At 40.5% G+C, this 21,959-nt stretch overlaps 1 protein-coding gene across 8 annotated transcripts in view; it reads right to left on the bottom strand.

Annotated features, from left to right (window-relative positions):
• Positions 1–21,959, bottom strand: part of TTLL5 (tubulin tyrosine ligase like 5) — a 315,626-nt gene that overhangs the window by 266,126 nt on the left and 27,541 nt on the right. For all 8 annotated transcript variants that reach the window (XM_082618539.1, XM_082618534.1, XM_082618536.1 and 5 more), the window contains exons 6-9: positions 16,458–16,588; positions 9,074–9,156; positions 2,469–2,538; positions 1,930–2,014 (exon numbers count right to left, since the gene is read on the bottom strand). In XM_082618539.1, the coding sequence (XP_082474665.1) occupies positions 1,930–2,014; positions 2,469–2,538; positions 9,074–9,156; positions 16,458–16,588 (369 nt within the window). The remainder of the gene's footprint in view (positions 1–1,929; positions 2,015–2,468; positions 2,539–9,073; positions 9,157–16,457; positions 16,589–21,959) is intronic.

Raw genomic sequence — 21,959 nt, 5'->3', positions numbered from 1 at the left:
CCGAATTTTACCAATAGCAGGGGCTATTAATATTGTGGGTGAAATACCTTTGGAATAATTTGCAAAACATATCGCTATGATATCCTTGAGACACAGTAAGCATAAACTTGAGGTCTTTTCCCTATTCAAGAAGTCCAGTTCATGGCAGGACATAATCGGTTCCCGAGAAGGGTACAGGAGACAAGCTGGGTGAGGATGAGTGGAGGGAGAAGGGTGAAGAAGCTCATGATACTCAGGAGGGAAAGCTCAGACGTCTCGTATTACAAAATGGAAAATCCTCAGCATCTTATACACCTGAGCAGAAGTAAGAGGCCTTATTTCACCTTCTTTTTGTTCTAGATAATATGGAGACTCAGCTTTTATCCCTATACTTCAAAATATGAGAGCACATGTGTCTAAACACACTACAGAAAACTTCTTTCCGATGAAAATCTGATTAGATTAGTAGTTTGTGCCCAGATACCTGGTTCAGCCCTTTACCTAAAAACTGAGAAATATTTTAGTTTTCTCCTTCCTCAATTTTCAAGGAACCGGAGGCCAGAACTAGGGAGCTTCCGTGGCCTTCAGTGTTCCCAGGGTTCAAACTCAAATCTTAGTTAAGAATGTGACCACGCTTATAGATGCTGTCACTGCCACCTAGAGGTGAAGGGAAGACATAGCTCAACCAGGTAGAATTTGGTTAACTGTTCTCACCCTCTGACTCTAGGCACACGATGCATCAAAAAATGTTAGTCTAAAAAATAATTAAAATAATTGAAATCCGATTCTAAAAGAACAGTTGTCAGAGTACAATGATATGTCTCAAAGCACCTACACCTAAATATGTAGGCTTCTTTTATCCACGGTATTTCCCATCTTTGATGTACATTTCCTAAAATACAGAAACATACATAGGCCATGCTTTTTACAGATGCAAACCACCTCCTAAACTTCTATGCTCTATAAGAAAACTATGCATAAAAAGAACTTCAGAGTTCTTTGGTAAAATATATAAGTAAAAAATATATATAAATTTTGTGGGGAAAATACATACATACATACATATATATATATATATATATATATATATATATATATATATATATATTAGCTTTGTGAGAGAAAAGAACACAAGCACACCAAAGTTATATACTTATTTTAAACAATTTAAAGGGTCTAAAAAAAACACTGTCACCTGAAAAATCCTATGGATATGGGAAATGAAACTTCAAGTTATTATAAGTTGAACTTTATTTTGTAAGTCACACTACCTTAAAACTTAAGAAGTACCTCAAGAAAAACAGAAATATATATATTATATATATATATATATATAATATATATATATATAAAATCACTGTAAAATATATTACAGACTTGTAGGTGAAAAAAAAAGAAAGCAGCTAATGCCCACCCTAAATACAAGAGGGCATGAAACAGCTCAAGCCTTCAGCTCTGGAGTCAGATCCAGGGGTTCAAATTCCCACTCCACCATCCACCTGCTGGAGACCTCAGGGGAGTGACTTCAAGTTCCCTTACACAAAGCCTCAGTTTCCACAACTGCAAAAATGCATCGACTTTAAGGTTGTTGTGAGCATTAAAATAAATGCTTGGCATATAACAGGTATACACATGTGAGATTTCTTTTTCCTTTTTAGACCATTTGTGAACAACAGTGGCCATAGGATCTTCATACCAATTACCATTGCATGAAAATACAATGTGATCCTGGATCCCTGCTGGGAAAGGTGCGTGTTTACATACAAATGCTTGTTCATATGTGTGGATATGCAAGAGAGACTGTGAAGTGATAAGACTGATTTCTGTAATCTGAAGCCCATCTGGGGACACTCTTATTTTCCTGAGTTGAATACAACAGAAAAACAACCTGATCTTAATACACTCTTTAATGGGTCAACTCGAATAAGGTCTCCGCTCAAGGTCTCTTACCTAGCCAGTCCTTCTTCATAGAGATAGATGACAAGAGGATCATAGGAAGTCACAAGCACATAGAGGCGCACATCAAACTTGAAGTCTGGAAAAAAATTGGGGTACACAGGAAAAGCGAAGCTCATTTGTCTTCTGTTACAGAATGAATAGTACAAAGTAACAAAGAAATATGAAAGACAGTCCTCCTCTCGCCATGAAACATACACTGCCCACACACCTTCCCTTTTGAGGATAAATAATAATTATACCATACATTGTAAATATATATATATATATATATATATATATATGCATTGTACAGTTTTCATATATATTTGTTTCTGTTATAACATATAAAGCACTTTCTTTTTTATTATCTCAAAGTCAACTTCAAAATAATACCGTGAGGTAGGTAAGGAACCAGCTTCATCTCTGGAGCCACAGTTGCCAAGAATTTCACACTAGTTTAATAAAGACTTACTAGAGAAGACTATAAAAATGTTAAAAAAAAATTTAGTACGATCTAGCCCAATCCAGTCAAAGACCTAATCACAACTCACCATCTATGAGCAGGGGGTTGTTAATGTAACGGGAGACCAAGGTGTTCTCTTCCAGGGAAATCTGGTTTGGCTATTGAGTAAAGAGAAAAATGAAAGGTAGAAATGCAAAGGAATCCTGACTTACAATAAAGAAGCAAAGTTCTTAACCATTTAGAAAGGATAATATGGAAAACTAAAACTCTAAGAAAAGGTTTCCTCTAAGCTACCCGTATATTAATTGGCCATAGAACACACCACTTCCATAAACACTGTGAGAATCCAATTATAATGGGGGAAAACAAAATTTACACAGCACCTCTCATAATAGAGCCTAAACAGCTTTAAAGAATTTATATACATGATATTAAATATTTACATGCCAAGAAAATAAAAGCTACTTAAAAATAAATTAAAACTTGCTTTCTCCCAAATGTAAAGCATGTTGGATATTTTAAAATACTACCATTATTCTTACAGGAAGGCTTTCATCAAGTTGCTCAGAGAACTTACAGATCTTTCTACAATGGATTCTGGCATTTTCCCTGTGAAATGGGATGGATATTTCACTGATTCACTCAACAGTGCTTGCTATACCACTGTAGGTAAAGAATGAACTAGATCTTTTAAATACTTTTTTCAATGAAGGAGAGCTGTCTATGTAATAAATAATGATGAGTATGATGGGTACTGTATAAGGCACTGGGGATACAGTGATGAATAAAACAAATGCAATCCCTGCCCTCACAGAGCCCAATCCCTACTCCCAGAGAGTTTGATGTTTGAGTAGAGGGACAGCAAATATATAGAATTTAAAAGAACACAAAGCAGCACACCTACAAGGGCAAGATGTGAGGCTGCAGAGTGGAAAGAGACCTGGAAGAACAATTCCAAGTGAGACCAAAACAGAAAAATCAGTTGTCAGTCACCACAATCCACACAGGACAAAAGAACTCCAAAAGGGAAGTGGCTGTAATGACAATTGTGATGATAATAGCTATCTATAGTAGCAACAACAGAAACACTATTAACATTTGCAGGAAGAAAAATTTAATAAATGTACTGAAGATTTGCTATGTGCCAACGCTGTTCTGATCCTTCACAAGTATTATTTCATTTAATCTTCATCCAACCCATGGTAGGTATAACACCATCCAAATATTACAGATGAGGGAAGAGTCAGAGAGGGTTAGGAACCTGCTCAAAGTCACACAGCTAGTAAGTGATAGAGCACCATTTGAACCCAGGAAGTCTGCCTCAGAAGCTTAATTCTTAAGCACTGCTTGCACCTTTTCTCACAAGTTCTGACCTAAAATAACCGTCCAAATTTAAAAGTTTGCCTTTATACTAATGCATTTGCTATCCCAAGTACTACAGTTATAAAATAAGGATAATTGTGTGACCCATAACATCATACACAACCCCAAGAAGCAACTCCGGGGTCAAGATAATGAGATTCCTCTCTCATTTCCCACGGCTGCCATCTCAAACTCAGAACACAACTTCACAAGCCATCTCTATGCATCATACGGACACTACAACATCACTACTGATTCATACTCTGGACTTGGTGACCCACACCATTTCCTGATCAGTTTCTCACACATACGATCTCTATTTTGAGTCAGCTTAGTATGTAAGGACTGATGCAATCACAGTACAAAGAAGCAAGCTGCAGGCTGTGTTCCAAACCTAAAATTAAACCATTGCAGCTCTTTTTCTACTAAGTAACACCTACTACAGGCTACAACAGATATGTAACCACCCAACTCTACTTGGAACCAGAGACTACAATGGTAATGGTCTTCACCCTATGACACATCTAACATCCATGCCCATTTCCTCTCTTCTCTTCCTCCTCATATACATTTGTCCTTTGAATTATGCAGAACATAATCTCTTACATTATTTCGGTAACTTTAGTATTTGTTCAATGGTCTATACCTCTCATTTCTATCTGCACTAGTAATTAAATTGTAAGCTCATGGAAGAAAGGAATTGTTTGAGTACAGTTTTTTTGTATAGTGTAATATACTGATAAGCAACTAACGAAATTTTTGACATCTTCAAGCCTGTCTCCTTTTCATCCATCCCCAATTAATTCATTTTAAATGATGTCAATTCTAAGCTCAAATTGCCCTCCCAAGTATGCTAAAGCAAGAATCTGAATTGTTGGGAAAGTTGGAAACCCATCCATTTTTCTAATTCAACTTTAAGATTAAAGCTCATGGTATCTGTTAAGTTATTGTAAGGTAGACTGGTACAATGGTTAAGAGGGAATCAGCAAGATGAGTTAAAATCTTCACTTACTATGGAAGGAATAGTAACTACCTCTTAGGGTTCTCATAAAGTCTAAGTGAGATTATATTTGGAAGGCACAGTGGTAGGCACATAGTAGATGCTCAAGAAATATCAGTTAGTACTATTATTGCAAACTCAATAGTATCTATGTGGTTCCATTTACTGAGTTCCACAACTCAACAGCATTCCTCATGATGTGCCACACACCATTCTGCTCAGAGCAGTGCACTGAATTATAATGAAGACACATAAGAGTTAGGAGATGATCCCTATTCCTGAAAAGCCTTTACGGAGTGGCAGCACCTGGCACACAACAGGGACTCCCTAACTGTTTGTTGAACAATGAGAAAAAATGGAGAGCACCTAAGAAAACATAAACAAATAGAAACAAGAGAGCTGTACGGAACTATATTCACAAATATAGGAGTGAACAGAGTGACCAAAATACTCTCCTGATACTTCAAAATCTCAGAGAAAACACTAGTATTTTATTTACCATGAATAATGTGTGAGACAAGGATGACTAAATTTGACTTCCATAAATCAAATTCATACCTTAATCAGAAAACACCAGATATTTTCCCTCCTCGATTTGAATATACTAAATTGGGAAAATATGGCATTTAGTCACGGTTACTGCAGGAGCTGGAGCAAACACCACTCTGTTCCTTTATGCTGTATTTTTAAAAGCACATCATTAAGAGACCACGTTCGCCAATCAGCCAAGATGCTTCCATCTGTAGGAGCTCACACTCCTCTCTCTTCAGTATTACATAAAAGTAATGCTTCTTCTATCCTTTATCCTATTCTCATAATGGTACAAGTTGCTCTTTGCAGATATTTTCCAAAAGGTTATGACTATTAGGGGGAATTTTTAATAAGAGGCCCTCTCATTCCTCACGCCAGTGGGAAGACAGGGAAAGATGTTTTTATTTGGCCCTCACACCTAACTCTGCCCTCCCTCCCCCATCCCTCACCCACTCACACTAGCTCTGCTCACAGACCCTCCACTGGAGCACTCCCTCTCCCTCCCCCTTGAATCTAAAAGGAAAGCAGGCAGCAGCCTTGGAAAGAGTTACTTCATCCAGTTGGCTAATGGGTCACATATTCCATGGGAAAGGATCCAGGTATGGAAAAGAGGAGATGGTTAGGCCTTGTGTGCAAGGAGGGAGAGAAGAGTATTAACTGCATGGTTTGTAGGTCTGGGTAAAAGGTGATAAAATTCCAGATTTGGAGAAAAATGGGAATATTTTGCCATTATGTCCACATGTTGCCAGCTCCCCTGGTGCTTGCTGGCATCTTCCCAGGCACTTCCACCAAAGACCTCAAAGAATCAGACTCATTCCAAAGCTTCACTGAGCGGGAGGTGGCAGGCAAAGGGTCCTGCCAAGTACTTTGATCTCTGCAGGGGGTCTCTAGAGAGTCAGCCCAGGGAGATGTGGGAGGGAGAAGGAGAGCCTGCCAAATGCATTCTCTAAAGACTTGTCACCCCCTTTATGAGACGCACGCGGTATCCAGGGAAGAGTCAGGGCATGGGGTTCTCAGCCCCACCAAAGAAAGTTTAACTTTTCTATTCTTTATGATGTTGGTTTTAAAATAACAAATCACCAGGGCAAAAGAGCATTCCAAGAGAAAAAAGTCCCAGATGAGCTGGGAATAGATCCTATTCTTTTTGACTCATGTCTAAGAAAATAAAAAGCAAACTTGTACCACAGTTGACTTTCAATAGCAATTCCATTTGGCAGCTAAAACCCAAACCCAAACTAGTGCCGTCTATGAGATTCAAACAACACTGGAGCTCCTGGCACAAAGCTGAAGGAAAAGCTGTTGGACAGGAGCCTTCACACCAAGGTCAGAACAGAGACAAGAAAAGAGAGATCCAAGGCTTATGAGCAGTGCCTTCTGTCACAAGAGACCCAGGGCAAAAGGCCTCCAGAGTGACCCAGGGTCAGGTAGCAGAACTTGTAGCCTGCCTGGACTTGGAGCTGTATAGCTACTGCTTCAGAACCAGAACCTATATTTCTTCAGCATAAAAGGTCTGGCCATCAGTGTTTACTGTACAGTTTTTAGTCCAGACTGAATTTAAGGATTTTCCCATATGAAAGACCCCTTAGAAAGTTAGTTTCTGCACATATAGGAAATAGCTTAGACCATGTGAAAAGAAAGAGAACTGGGGAATTTGGGATGGTGTACCGACCACACACATGACATATCCGTCTCCCCCTCTTCCCTTCCAGGGTCCCACTGTAAGGACAGAGTAGACATTTTTAAACGTCTGAAATGATAACAAGGCTAGAAAACAGTTAAAGGAGCCAACAAAAGACCAAAGCTTTAAGGAAATCCTGAAAGACAGAAAGAAGATGGGAACAGGTTGAGGAAACAGAGCAGAAGAAGCCCCAGCCCCAAATATCAGAGGTGAGCGTGATCTTCCCAAGGAGACTTCTGAGAAGTTCCAAGCTGGCAGTGAACTAACACGAAGAGCAAGAGTGAGCCAACGGACAAGAATCAGATAATTAATTAACAAACGGCATTTAAAACAGTGCGGCCAATAGGGCTTCTCCAACAACCAAAGCTTTGCCTTTGCCCTCAGGATGAAACCTAACAACTGTCTCGGGAGGACACCTTCTGCGGGTGGGCACAGGGATCCCACAGAGGAGTGGAACTTGAGGCCACTGCATCCCTACAGCAGACACAAAGGTGAAGAGAGAGGAAAGGTAGCACCACCCCACAAGGAAATCACCAAACTCTTCCGTTATATCCACAATCAGGCAGGCCCTGTTTTGGCAAGGGGGAAGGAAGAAGCATGCTTCCTCACCCACATTCACCTAAGGTGCGGCCTGACATTCAACACACTTTGCCCTCACACAAAGCACAGTCAGCCTCCTGGCCAGTGAGATGTTATTAGGGAATCAGTCCTACACAACAGTAGGGGAAACCCAGGCCAGCTGTCAAAATTTCAGTCAGTCTAGTCTTGTTCAACAGTGTGACTCAACATTTAAGGTCACTGAAATTGAGAAAACCCAACAGCAGGAAAAAAAACATGATCCCATGAAAATTCGTGAAACAAAAGAGAACTTTAAAAAACTTTCAGTTCGTATCCTCAGAAAGACCCGCCAGCAAACTGCATCTAATAAGCAACAACAGGCTGTTATCACACACACACAAAAAAAGGCAAATCAGAAAATAAGAGTTTTTGTACCTTATGAAAGCCAATATAGAAATACAGTAGATGGAATGAATGATAAAATGGATAGAGCTCAAACTGGTGATCCAGAAGATAAAGATGGGAAAAGACAGAGAATTTAAAATGAGAGAAAAGTTGACATGAAGAAAACACCCAGAATGCCTTAAAAAGGAGTTCCAGAAGCAGAAGCATAGACAAAAAATGAATGATTTTTCCTGAACTAAAGAAAAACACTAGTTTCCAGATTGAAAGGCCTGACCGAATGTCCAGGAGGAAAAATGAACAAAGACCCAGACTAAAATATTGGTTAAATTTCAGAATTCCCATCTGTAAAGTTTCTATTGAGTTTAAATTTTTTACTCAACTTACAGATAAAGCAGAGAAACTGAATCATAGTTACTGAAGAGAATGTAAACATCATAAACCTTTAAAATATAAAAATAATAAAAAGTAATCAAAGCTAGAGATGTAATGTGGAAGGAAGTGATATGAGTGCAGTGAATATCAAACTGAGGATTAGAAACAAAATGTAAAGTTGAGAAAAGAAGAAACATAAATCAACTGTGTTAGGTTATTACTGTTGTTAGTCTAGCCAGTGAGACTGGGGTTGGGATTTTATTTCATTTACTCCGTATATGTATTCAACTGAAAAACAACTTTTAATGAGGATTTTGCAAAGAATCAAGATACTAATGACTTTTGAAAAAAGAAGAGGATGAGGAGGAAGAAGAGGAGGGGGGACGGAGGGGGACAGGAGCAGCAAGGATGCCATGACAAATTAAGGTTAATTTGCTTGATGACCTTGAGGGCAGGAACCCACAGTCCTCCTCACAATAGGAACTAAATGTATGTGCTACCAATTAATGCTTAGTGCCAAGGAATCAGCAAGGCAGAATGCTGAAAGCAGAAAAAGTACCTCTTTTCTGCTGACACCAAAGGCTGCCCTCCCCCCAAATTCAATCAAGTGACTTATTAGCCATAGAGTAACTGTTGGCATGGGAGGAGGTTACTGCCAGTAAGGTGAACAGTAGACTCAGACCCATCCTCAAATCACACTTCTGAATGCAGACTTAGTAGCTAAGACAAAGGGTGAAGCAGGGAAGAACAAACACGGAGCGAAGTATGCCACCCGCTGCATACTTACATTGTTGATCAGGTAGACACCCCGTCCCCTGGAAGAGGCCACTGGTTTTACTATCCAAGGTCCCCGGTCCTTTGAATATGAATCTGCTCAAAATATTGGGAGACAAAATAGGGGAGAAAGAAACCAAAGAGAAAGAAGGGACATGAGTTTATTATCTTAAATTTTAACACTAGTTATCTACTCAGGTACCCAAAGAATTTTCCAAATTTCTAAGTGGAGGACAGCAACTAAAATAACCTGTATTTTTGGATTAGCCTTAAAAATGAAAACAGAGAAAGAGAAAGAAAGGAAAGAGAGGAAGAGATGGCAATATTACATAATACATTTCTTCCACCATTTCCCCTCTTGAATGAGAGGATGAAGACAAAATAAGGCAAATATCTGGATGTTAGTCTATTACTGTCACAAACAACCTTCACGAATCTTTGATATCCTCGCCTCCTTTAACTAAAGGACCTCCAGAGGCTCACATTGCAGACGGTGACAATGTGAGTCAAAGGCCAGATCCCCTAATATGGTTACTTTCCTCAAGCAGTTTCTCTGAGCTTATAAGAAAAAATCGCCTTAAATAAAACAATGTGAGTGGAAAGGTGGGACAATAATTGACAAGTGGTTAAAAGGTGCCCTTTACTTTTGTTCCTTTCCCAGGTTCAGGTTTACGCTTTAAATACCTTTGGATCATAGGAAAAGGAAACACACAACCAATATGAGGAGTCCCAGAGGCCTGCAGTTGGCCCCGGCCTCCACTTAGGGAAGGTCAGTGGACACGAGAGAGAAGCAGAGACAAAGAACTCTCCCTCTGATAGGAGCCAAATTGTCTTTTCAAGGCCTCCCAACAGGAACTTGACTTTGTCGGTGCCACAAACAATTTCACCAGGAGAGAAAGAAGACCTCCTTGTCTTCTCTCCGCCACCCTCCCCTGCTTTTTCCCTTGATGTGACCTCACAGAATTGGATAAAATGTCGTGTGCCACACAGAATGTAAAACTCCGTGAGCAATTCTACTTCTGGGAATGTATTCTCTAGTCCTGCTCACACATATTGGAACATTCTTTGTATAAAATTATTCAGTGCTGCATTTTAATAGCAAAAGACGTCCATCAACTAATTAAATACACTATATTGCATCTATTTGAGGGGCCAGCAAACTATTTTTGGTAAAAATCCAGATAATAAATAGCTTAGGCTTTGCAGGCCATGCAACTATTCAACTCTGTCACTGTAGCTCAAAAGCCACCATAAACAATACGTAAACAAAGGAGCATGGCTGGGCCCCAAAAAAACTTTATTTATGGACACTGAATTTCCTATGATTTCCACATGCCACAAAATTTTATTCTTCTTTTGATTTTTTTCAAGCATTTAAAAATGTAAAAATCATTTTTAGCTCATGGGATACATATAAAAAGGCACAGGACCAGATTTGACACAAGGGCTGTAGTTTACAGACACCTGCCCTACATAGTGAAATATTAAGCAGACAAACAAAATGAGAATGTTATTAAGGAACAGAGAGGAAATGAGCTCAAAGAGGCTGCTGAGTGTTAAGAAGTAAAGTGCAGGGCACTGGGTATTGTATGCTCCCATCTGTTCACATACACACTCAAGCCATGTGCCAGTAAGTGCAGAGAATACCTCTAGAAGGTTATGTAAAAATACTAATAACATTGATCACCTCTGGGGAGAACTGGATGACTGAGGAAAAGAGGAGAAAAAAGGCTTTTCACTGATTATTGTTTTGTTTTTTTGGGGGGTACCGTGACTATATTACCTGCATAATTTACATAATTTTAAATTCCTGCCATAGATGGCATATTTATATAAGACAAATTAAATCTCTATAAACTGAAGTCACTGAATAGATGTATATATATACACTTTATATATTTTTTCCATTTTGCCATTTTCCCCAAATTCTGAGGATACAATAGTTTGAGAACAAAAGGAACAATTAATAGTAAAATAAAACAAAAAAATTACAAAAATTTTTAAACTTCATTCATTCATTCAGTACTTCTAAGTACCCAACCCGTGTTAGGCAGTTTGCTAGCATGGGGCATGCAGAAGTGAAAAGACAGCAGAAAAAGGCAGGCCCTAAGCAAGTAATTAGACACACTGAGCTCACGAAGAGGAAGTGAGGGAGCTACATAGAGCAATGCCAAAGAAAATGACCAGACCTGTCTGAAGACAGTACCCACTGTGGTGACAAGCGGACGCAGAAAATGCTCGTTTTCAGAACAGGGAAAATCTAGCTAAATGCAACTTCTGCCATCTAACGCGTTTAATAAATCTTACTTTGTGGACTAGGCTTATCAGAAGTTTCTGCTGCTTCTGGTGCTTCACTTTTATCACGTTCTTGAAATTCTACATATCAAAAAAAGTGTCTTCATGCTAGGCTTTTCTCCTTGATTTGTTGTATTTCAGAACAAGGATTGATTTCTTTCACAGGTTCCAAATATGTGGGTCAGAAGCAAAGGAAAGCAAAGAGCTTGGCAGCCTGTCAGGATGAAGATATACTAGACAGGGCCTGCAACTCTTCCTGGTGCCTTCCAGGTCCTATGGTGGCAGCATGCTCAATCTAATGGAAGGAACACTGAACCAGGAGTAGGAAGATCTGGGTTCTAATTCTGACTCTTCTAATTCTGGGCAATTTGCTTAAATTATCCAGTCTCATCTTTAAAATGAGAGGTTTAGTCATTTGAATTATGAGATCTCTCATAATCCTACTATGATGATTCTATAAATTTACTGATTACTTTGAAATCCAGTCATCTGAAATTAACTGGCGGACATTAAAGTTTTGCTCATTCCTTAGAATTATTTCTGTCTCTCTTGCAACTAAAGATGACCAGAGGATGCAATTCTGGGCAGTGAGAAGTAAACAGAAATCTGCCAGGGCGTGGGGGGAAAGTTCTGCTTTTCCGAGATTGGCGCCACCCTGCCTTCCTTGTTGTTTCCTTCTCCTGCTTAGAAAGCTGTCCACGGCTGGGGAGTGGCTGCAGTTGGCAAGATTCTTAGTTAGGTTCTTCGGGGTCACAGACCTCCGACTAGCAACAGTGGCACCAGGAATCTAGCAAGATCTGGCCTGTATATTCCAAGCCCCCCATTCTAATTACTGGGAACAGTTTGGCAGTATCCAGGCTTTCACATCTCTTGAGGCAGAGTTTGGTCTCTGGGCTAGGTCTCTACAGAGATGGATTTCAGGTTTTCTCTTATTAGAACAAAAAGCTACAAATTCATGAGATCCGCCTTGGCTGGTCTCTCTAGCGTCTTCAAGCAATCCTCATGTCTGTTCCTTATCAGTTCCCTTTCAAAGGCTCTTTCGCAGGCTAGTCACATGCCTTTCTGCTCCTCTCAAACACCCAAACCCATCCCTAGGCCCCTCATTCCTGGTATGTGCCCTCATCACCCTCTCACCAAGAAGGCTGGGAATCTGTAACATAAACCCACTCACCTGCTTTCCTCTCCATCTAAAATGTTACCTGGATGACCACTTAGCCTTCTTCTTTCTCTCCTTTTAGGGGAGAGACACGCCCTCCTTCCTGAAGCTCACCCTTCTACTTGGGCTCTTGACTGAACCCTCTCCTGCCTCCTCTGGGACCTCATTCCCTTGCTCATATCTTCAAGGTCTCTCTCCCCTCTGATTTCTCTGTAGTTCTTCTTCTCTTTCTTTTTCCCTTCCTTGGTAGCAACATCCACCTCCATATCTGCAACTTCCAGAGCCTATAACTCTGGCCAGAACTCAAAACTGCCGTTACAACTGCCTGCAAAACATCACCACATGGAGGCCTGTAGGCACCTCAAATCCACACCAGGTCCAAAATGTGACGCTCCTCTTGCCCTTCAACACTTTTCCTCTACGTCAGCGGTCCCCAACCTTTTTGGCACCAGGGACTGGTTTCGTGGTTCCACGGCCGAGGGGTTGGGGAGTGGGGGGCGGGGGTGGTGGTTCAGGCAGTAATGCGAGCGGTGGGGACGATGGGGAGCGGCAGGTAAAGCTTCACTTGCTCGCCCGCCGCTCACCTCCTGCTGTGCGGCCCGGTTCCTAACGGGAACCCCGGGGGGGTTGGGGACCCCTGCTCTATATTCCTCGTTACACTCCCTGGTTAAAGACTTAATGCTCCTCCCAGCTTCTCAGACTCACACCTTTGACCTCTGCCTCACTACTCACAGCCACTTAGTAAACTGTGTTTATTCTACCATTCTTCCCACTGCCTCCGTTCCGTTCCAGCTACCTAGCTCAGTCTATCTACCCTTCTTACCGGGATTATGACTTCCAAAGCGACCACTGTGCTGCTTCCCCCTGCTCCCTCCAATTCATTTCATGCAGTTATTTTCCTAAAGGCCAACCTGTTCATGTCACTTGCCTTCTCAAAAATGTCCTACTGCCTGCACTCAAGCAAGCACTGGAAGGTCAGGAACACAAGTGTCATGGAGAAAAGGGAATTTCTGAGTTATAATACGCTAGGTGGACAGCAGAGGAAACGAAGAGAATTTAAAACAGACTTTATGAGGAAGACCAATGTCTCTTTGAAAGAGGAAGTGGTAGGAAGAGGCAAGTTTCTCCCCTAATATGTAAACTTAGCAACACAACTGACCTTCTAAAGCTGGATTTCTCCCCAGTGGATTTAAGTGTAGAGGTCACAGACTCTGGATTACTGGCAAAGAATGACTGGCATCCTGGCAGGACTGAAACCAATAAGCTTCCTCTTTACCATCACATCTTCCCTGGTCCCTCTTCTACCGCACAATAAGTCCCCGCTGTGGTCTTTGGGAGGCAACAGCAATGAGGGATTTGTTTTGAGATTGAAGAACATCATTTGCCTGTAATAACTGCCCTGGGGCTCAATGTGGTGGCTTTGTGTTGCAGCGATATTCATTCTATGTGTGCTACTGACCCTTTGAATTCATTTTTGTTAGAATGTAGAACCTGTAAGAGTTTGAATAATATGTTGAAGAAATGGGGCTTCCCTGGTGACGCAGCTGTTAAGAATCCACCTGCCAATGCAGGGGACAGGGGTTCGATCCCTGGTCTGGGAAGATCCCACATGCCGCGGAGCAACTAAGCCCATGTGCCACAACTACTGAGCCAGTGTGCCTAGAGCCCCTGCTCCGCAACAAGAGAAGCCCATGCACCGCAATGAAGAGTAGCCCCCGCTTGCTGCAACTAGAGAAAGACTGCACGCAGCAACAAAGACCCAAAGCAGCCAAAAATAAATAAAATAAAATAAATAAATTTATTTTTAAAAAAATATGCTGAAGAAACAATTCTACAGGTCAGGCTTGAACGCATGGAGGAACTCTAACTCTATCCAATCTTCTGAATGAGCATCCAGCCCTCAAACTGCCTCCAAAGGGTGGGGAAGAACCACAGAATAGAGATAGCAGAGAGGAAAAAGGGAATTTTCAACTTAGTATCCCTTTAGTGTTTACTAGGAAATTATTCTGGACTCTGATTTCTCAATAGGAATTCAACAGCAGGGAGTTCATATCAGGAATGCTTTTATGTTGCTAACATGTTAGTTGAAGCATTTCTATGCTATCATGTTGGCTTATTACACATTTTTATTATATAACAATACATCTCTACATAACTTGAAATAGGAAATATTATTGCACATTTATTTTTATTATATAACCATACATCTCTACATAACTTGAAATAGGAAATATTATTGCCCATTTATTAAGTACCCATCAGGCACCATTCCAAGTGCTTTCCATGTTAACCTATTTAAACATCCCAACAACACTATAATGTCAGTACTAGTAACAGTCCCATTTTACAGAGGAGGAAGCTAAGGCACAGGAGGTTTCAATAACATGGCTAGAAATCCCATAACAAAAATTCCTAACTATAAATGTTCAGCTTTGAGTGCACTGTAGCTTTGAAGTTAACTTAATTCATCTAGTGAATACTCTACGCTGACCCATTTCAGAGCCTTCTGTGGGCAAACACTGAACTGCCAACCACTGATCCCAGCAGGGTAAACAAGTGCTCTCAGAAGAATGGCCTCCCCAAGGTGGGAGCGAGAGACCCTGTGACCATTCCTGATGCAAGTCCCAGAGGATGAACACCGCACTGCGTGACCAGACCAGACCACTAGGTCCAACAGGTTAAAAGAATCAAAAGTCAGGAAGTCTAGAGAAAAAATTCTCTTCCTCTCTCCATGCTTCCTCTACCTATAAGACAGGAAAAGTCTTTTTCTTGGACTTATCGAGAAGAAAACTGTCTTGCTGTCCTCGCTGTGTGTCATAACTGATCCTCCTCACAGAAGTGACTTCTCTCATGGGTGGTACTGGGAAATGGTCGTTGTGTGCATACGCCCACTGTCTTTGGCCACAAAGCACAGTGGTGAGAGGAGCCTGCCTTCTGACGCCAAACTGCAGGGTCTGGATCCTAATCCCACCACTTGCAGCTGCATAACTTACAGAAAGTTACTTAACCTCTCTGTACCTTAGTCTCCTCACCTGTAAAACCGGGAACAATGACAGTACCTACCTCAGAATAGAGGCACCACTTAGAAGAGGGCCTAACAGAAGTGTTAGAATTGAGTGTTAGAATTGAGTTAGAAATGAGGGCCTCATTAAATGTTAGCTATTATTATTTTTCCTATTTAGACTCTCACAAAAGACCTGCCTCACACCTTCTCTGTATTCGTGCCTCTTCTGTGCTCTAAGCCTACTGAGGCAGGCATTGCCCATCATGGGGGAAGAGTCCAAAATAGCCTATCTCCTCTGCTTGGACCTGGGAGGTAAGTTCACTTCAAGACAAAAGAAACAATGAGACTTGGATGCAGGCTACGCATTCCCAGCTAGCTTTACCACCAATACAGCAGACGCTCACGTGCCTATTTCGCTCCCATGACTATTTTTCAATTAGTCTGTACTCCAAGAAGAGAGTGTGACTAACTGGTACCTCTAAACCCTAACACCAAAAGATGCGTGATATGTGTACCCCAAAGAACATAAGTCACACATGTCCAAAAATCAAGGGGATAGGGATACTCCTTCAATGACAAGAGGAAGAGAAATACCAAAAAGGATGCATATGTAGTTCATATGCAGAAGTATATCCATCCTTACATAGGCACTAACTCTTGTCAATGAAAAAGAGACTTTTTGTAATAAACAGGAGCACATTTCTACAATACCAATGTGTCCTTACTAAGAATAAACACACACATACATGCTCAGAATAAAACAGTTTTAAAGTTATCTCTGCAATTGTTTTACTAAAGAAACAATTTTTTAAGGATCTGAAAAGCCCTGATTGGTTCCTGACTTGAGGCAGCCCTTGGAGTAAATCTGGCCCAAGTTCAGCTGCTGGGGATGGGGGATAGGGGATGGGGGTGAGAATGGAGCATCAGGAGTCAAGCACTTACTACAGAATTCCGCATACTCAGCTGGCAGCAGGAAGGTCTGAGGGAGGATGTGAAAAGCCTTGAATCCGTGCGTATGCTGCATTCGAATGATGTTTTTGTACAGTCGGTCCTTCCGGGTTAGTTCATACGACCTAAATTTCATAAAAGCATTTCCATTTCAGTATGCTATGACTCAGAGGTTATCCTGTGTCATCACATACTAAAGAGTTCACAGTTCATGAGCAGTTACTGAGGATAGTATTATATCCCAAATCTATCACTTTGTCAAGGAAATGATCACCTTAAAACCAGGGCAATAAATGCTACCTATCAGGGAGTGTAATCTGGCAAACTACAAAAAGGCACTTCAGTTGGCCTCGACTGGATTCATGAGTCTATGGTTTGTTGCACTATTTAAAAACCATCTAAGAATCTTTGCTGTAACCATTAAAAATGCATTCTAGCTGTTCCTCAGTTCAAAATTTTCACTTTGATTTCTTAAAATCAAAGCTTGCTTTGCCAAATCTAGGTATCACCAATACTTCTTTCTTACCCACTGTCCTCTTCAGATCTAGAGCAGAGGTCCTCAAATTTTAGTGTACATAAGAATCACCTATAGAGTTTCTTTAAAAAAGAATGTTCCAGGGTCACATCTCTCAAAATTCTGGGATGAAGTCTAGGGTTCTGCATTTTAAACACGGACCCCAAGTGATTTTGGTACAGATGGTCCGGAGACCACAATGTAACAGTGATTTAGTCTAGATCAGTAATATCCAAACTTGACTGAGATACAGATCACCTCATTGCTTTTAAAATATATAACTTTCTAGGTATATATTTACCTAAACAGATTAAGCACCTAGAAGGTGCTTTTTAAATATACACCTTCCCTGGAGATGGTGATTCCTTGAATCTGCAGTAAGACCTATGAAAGTAAAGTAACCCTAGTGACGCTTATCATTAAGGAATTAGAAACAATGAACCAGGCTGAGGGGACCTTCAAGATGGTGGAGGAGTAAGACGTGGAGATCACCTTCCCCCCAACAAATACATCAAAAATACATCTACTTGTGGAACAACTCCTACAGAACACCTACTGAACACTGGCAGAAGACCTCAGACTTCCCGAAAGCCACGTGGCTGACAGCGTCTTGGTGCTCCAGCCGGGTGTCAGGCCTGAGCCTCTGAGGTGGGAGAGCCGAGTTCAGGACACTGGACCACCAGAGACCTCCTGGCCCCACATAATATCAATCGGCAAGAGCTCTCCCAGAGACCTCCATCTCAATGCTAAGACTCAGCTCCACTCAACGACCAGCAAGCTACAGTGCTGGACACCCCATGCCAAACAACAAGCAAGACAGGAACACAACCCCACCCATTAGCAGAGAGGCTGCCTAAAATCATAATAAGTTCACAGACACCCCAAAACACATCACCGGACGCAGTCCTGCCCACCAGAAAGACAAGATCCAGCCTCATCCACCAGAACACAGGCAGCAGTCCCCTCCACCAGGAAGACTACACAACCCACTGAACCAACGTTACCCACTGGGAGCAGACACCAAAAACAATGGGAACTACAAACCTGCAGCCTGTGCAAAGGAGACCCCAAACACAGTAAGTTAAGCAAAATGAGAAGACAGAGAAATATGCAGCAGATGAAGGAGCAAGGTAAAAACCCACCAGACCAAACAAATAAACAGGAAATAGGCAGTCTATCTGAAAAAGAATTCAAAGTAATGATAGTAAAGATGATCCAAAATCTTGGAAACAGAATGGAGAAAAAACAAGAAACATTTAACAAGGACCTAGAAGAACTAAAGAGCAAACAAACAGTGATGAACAACACAATAAATGAAATTAAAAATTCTCTAGAAGGGGCTTCCCTGGTGGCGCACTGGTTAAGAATCCGCCTGCCAATGCAGGGGACACAGGTTCGAGCCCTGGTCCAGGAAGATTCCACATGCCATGGAGCAACTAAGCCCATGCACCACAACTACTGAGCCTGTGTGCCACAACTACTGAAGCCCGCACAACTAGAGCCTGTGCTCCACAACAAGAGAAGCCACCGCAATGAGAAGCCCACACACTGCAATGAAGAGGAGCCCCTGCTCACCGCAACTAGAGAAAGCCCACATGCAGCAACAAAGACCCAACATAGCCAAAAAAAAAAAAAAAAAAAAAGCTCTGGAAGGAAGCAATAGCAGAATAACTGAGGCAGAAGAATGAATAAGTGACCTGGAAGATAAAATAGTGGAAATAACTACTGCAGAGCAGAAAAAAGAAAAAAGAATGAAAAGAACAGAGGACAGTCTCATAGACCTCTGGGACAACATTAAATGCACCAACATTTGAGTTATAGGGGTCCCAGAAGAAGAAGAGAAAAAGGGACTGAGAAAATATTTGAAGAGATTATAGTTGAAAACTTCCCCAATATGGGAAAGGAAATAGTCAACCAAGTCCAGGAAGTGCAGAGAGTCCCATATAGGATAAATCCAAGGAGAAACACACAAAGACACATATTAATCAAACTATCAAAAACCAAACAGAAAAGAAATAATATTAAAAGCAGCAAGGGAAAAGCAACAAATAACATACAAGGGAATCTCCATAATGTTAACAGCTGATCTTTCAGCAGAAGCTCTGCAAGCCAGAAAGGTGTGGCAGGACATATATAAAGTGATGAAAGGGAAAAACCTACAACCAAGATTATTCTACCCTGCAAGGATCTCATTCAGATTCTACGGAGAAATTAAAACCTTTACATACAAGCAAAAGCTAAGAAAATTCGGCACCACCAAACCAGCTTTACAACAAATGCTGAAGGAACTTCTCTAGGCAGGAAACACAAGAGAAGGAAAACACCTAAAAAAACAAACCCAAAACAATTAAGAAAATGGTAATAGGAACATACATACTGACAATTTCCTTAAATGTAAGTGGATTAAATGCTCCAATCAAAAGAAACAGGCTCGCTGAACGGATACAAAAACATGACCTGTATATATGCTGTTTACAAGAGACACACTTCACACCTAGGGACACATACAAACTGAAAGTGAGGGGATGGAAAAAGATATTCCACGCAAATGGAAATCAAAAGAAAGCTGGAGTAGAAATTCTCATATCAGACAAAATAGACTTTAAAATAAAGACTATTACAAGAGACAAAGGACACTACATAATGATCAAGGAATCAATCCAAGAAGAAGATATAACAATTGTAAATATTTATGCACCCAACATACCTCAATACATAAGGTAAATGCTAACAGCCATAAAAGGGGAAATAGACACTCACACAATAATAGTAGTGCACTTAAACACCCCACTTTCACCAATGGACAGATCATCCAAAATGAAAAAAAATAAGGAAACACAAGCTTTAAATGATACATTAAACAAGATGGACTTAATTGATATTTATAGGACATTCCATCCAAAAACAATGGAATACACTACCTTCTCAAGTGCTCATGGAACATTCTCCAGGATAGATCATATCTTGGGTAACAAATCAAGCCTTGGTAAATTTAAGAAAATTGAAATCGTATCAAGTAACTTTTCCAACCACAATGCTATGAGACTAGATATCAATTACAGGAAAAAATCTGTAAAAAATACAAACACAGGCTTCCCTTGTGGCACAGTGGTTGAGAGTCTGCCTGCCGATGCAGGGGACACGGGTTCGTGCCCCGGTCCAGGAAGATCCCACATGCCACAGAGTGGCTGGGCCCGTGAGCAATGGCTGCTGAGCCTGCGTGTCCGGAGCCTGTGCTCCGCAACGGGAGAGGCCACGGCAGTGAGAGGCCCGCATACCGCAAAAAAAATTCCCAAAAAACAACAAAAAAAACAAACACATGGAGGCTAAACAATACCTACTAAACAACCAAGAGATCACTGAACAAATCAAAGAGGAAATCAAAAAATACCTAGAAACAAATGACAATGAAAACATGACAACCCAAAACCTATGGGATGCAGCAAAAGCAGTTCTAAAAGGGAAGTTTATAGCAATATAATCCTACCTCAAGAACCACGAAAAATTTCAAATAAACAACTAACCTTACACCTAAAGCAATTAGAGAAAGAAGAACAAAAAAAACCCCAAAGTTAGCAGAAGGAAAGAAATCATAAAGATCAGGTCAGAAATAAATGAAAAAGAAATGAAGGAAACAATAGCAAAGATCAATAAAACTAAAAGCTGGTTCTTTGAGATGATAAACAAAATTGATAAACCATTACCCAGACTCATCAAGAAAAAAAGGGAGAAGACTCAGATCAATAGAACTAGAAATGAAAAAGAAGTAACAACTGACACTGTAGAAATCCAAAGGATCATGAGAGATTACTACAAGCAACTCTATGCCAATAAAATGAACAACCTGGAAGAAATGGACAAATTCTTAGAAAAGCACAACCTTCCGAGACTGAACCAGGAAGAAATAGAAAGTATAAACAGATCAATCACAAGCGCTGAAATTGAAACTGTGATTAAATTTCTTCCAACAAACAAAAGCTCAGGACCAGATGGCTTCAAAGGCAAATTCTATTAAACATTTAGAGAAGAGCTAACACCTATCCTTCTCAAACTCTTCAAAAATAGAGCAGAGGGAGGAACACTCCCAAACTCATTCTACAAAGCCACCATCACTCTGATACTAAAACCAGACAAAGATGTCACAAAAAAAGAAAACTACAGGCCAATATCACTGATGAACATCGATGCAAAACTCCTCAACAAAATACTAGCAAACAGAATCCAACAGCACATTAAAAGGATTATGCACCACAATCAAGTGGGGTTTATCCCAGGAATGCAAGGATTCTTCAATATAGGCAAATCAGTCAATGTGATAAACCATATTAACAAATTGAAGGAGAAAAACTATATGATCATCCCAACAGATGCAGAAAAAGCTTTCGACAAAATTCAACACCCATTTATGATAAAAACCCTCCAGAAAGTAGGCATAGAGGGAACTTATGTCAACATAATAAAGGCCATATATGACAAACCCACAGCCAACACTGTTATCAATGGTGAAAAACTGAAACCATTTCCACTAAGATCAGGAACAAGACAAGGTTGCCCACTCTCACCACTATTAATCAACATAGTTTATGAAGTTTTAGCCACAGCAATCAGAGAGGAAAAAGAAATAAAAGGAATCCAAATCGGAAAAGAGGAGTAAAACTTTCACTGTTTGCAGATGACATGATACTATACATAGAGAATCCTAAAGATGCTACCAGAAAACTACTAGAGCTAATCAATGAATTTGGTAAAGTAGCAGGATACAAAATTAATGCACAGATATCTCTTGCATTCCTATACACTAATGATGAAAAATCTGAAAGAGAAATTAAGGAAACACTCCCATTTACCATTGCAACAAGAAGAATAAAATACCTAGGAATAAACCTAGTAAGGAGACAAAAGACCTGTATGCAAAAAACTATAAGACACTGATGAAAGAAATTAAAGATGATACAAGCAGATGGAGAGATATACTATGTTCT

Source organism: Mesoplodon mirus (genome assembly GCF_964341445.2).
Source record: "Mesoplodon mirus genome assembly, chromosome: 4".
NCBI classification, from domain to species: Eukaryota; Metazoa; Chordata; class Mammalia; order Artiodactyla; family Ziphiidae; genus Mesoplodon; species Mesoplodon mirus.
The sequence above is the reverse complement of the archived record's forward strand: the minus strand, read 5'-3'. Positions and strand labels throughout refer to the sequence as shown.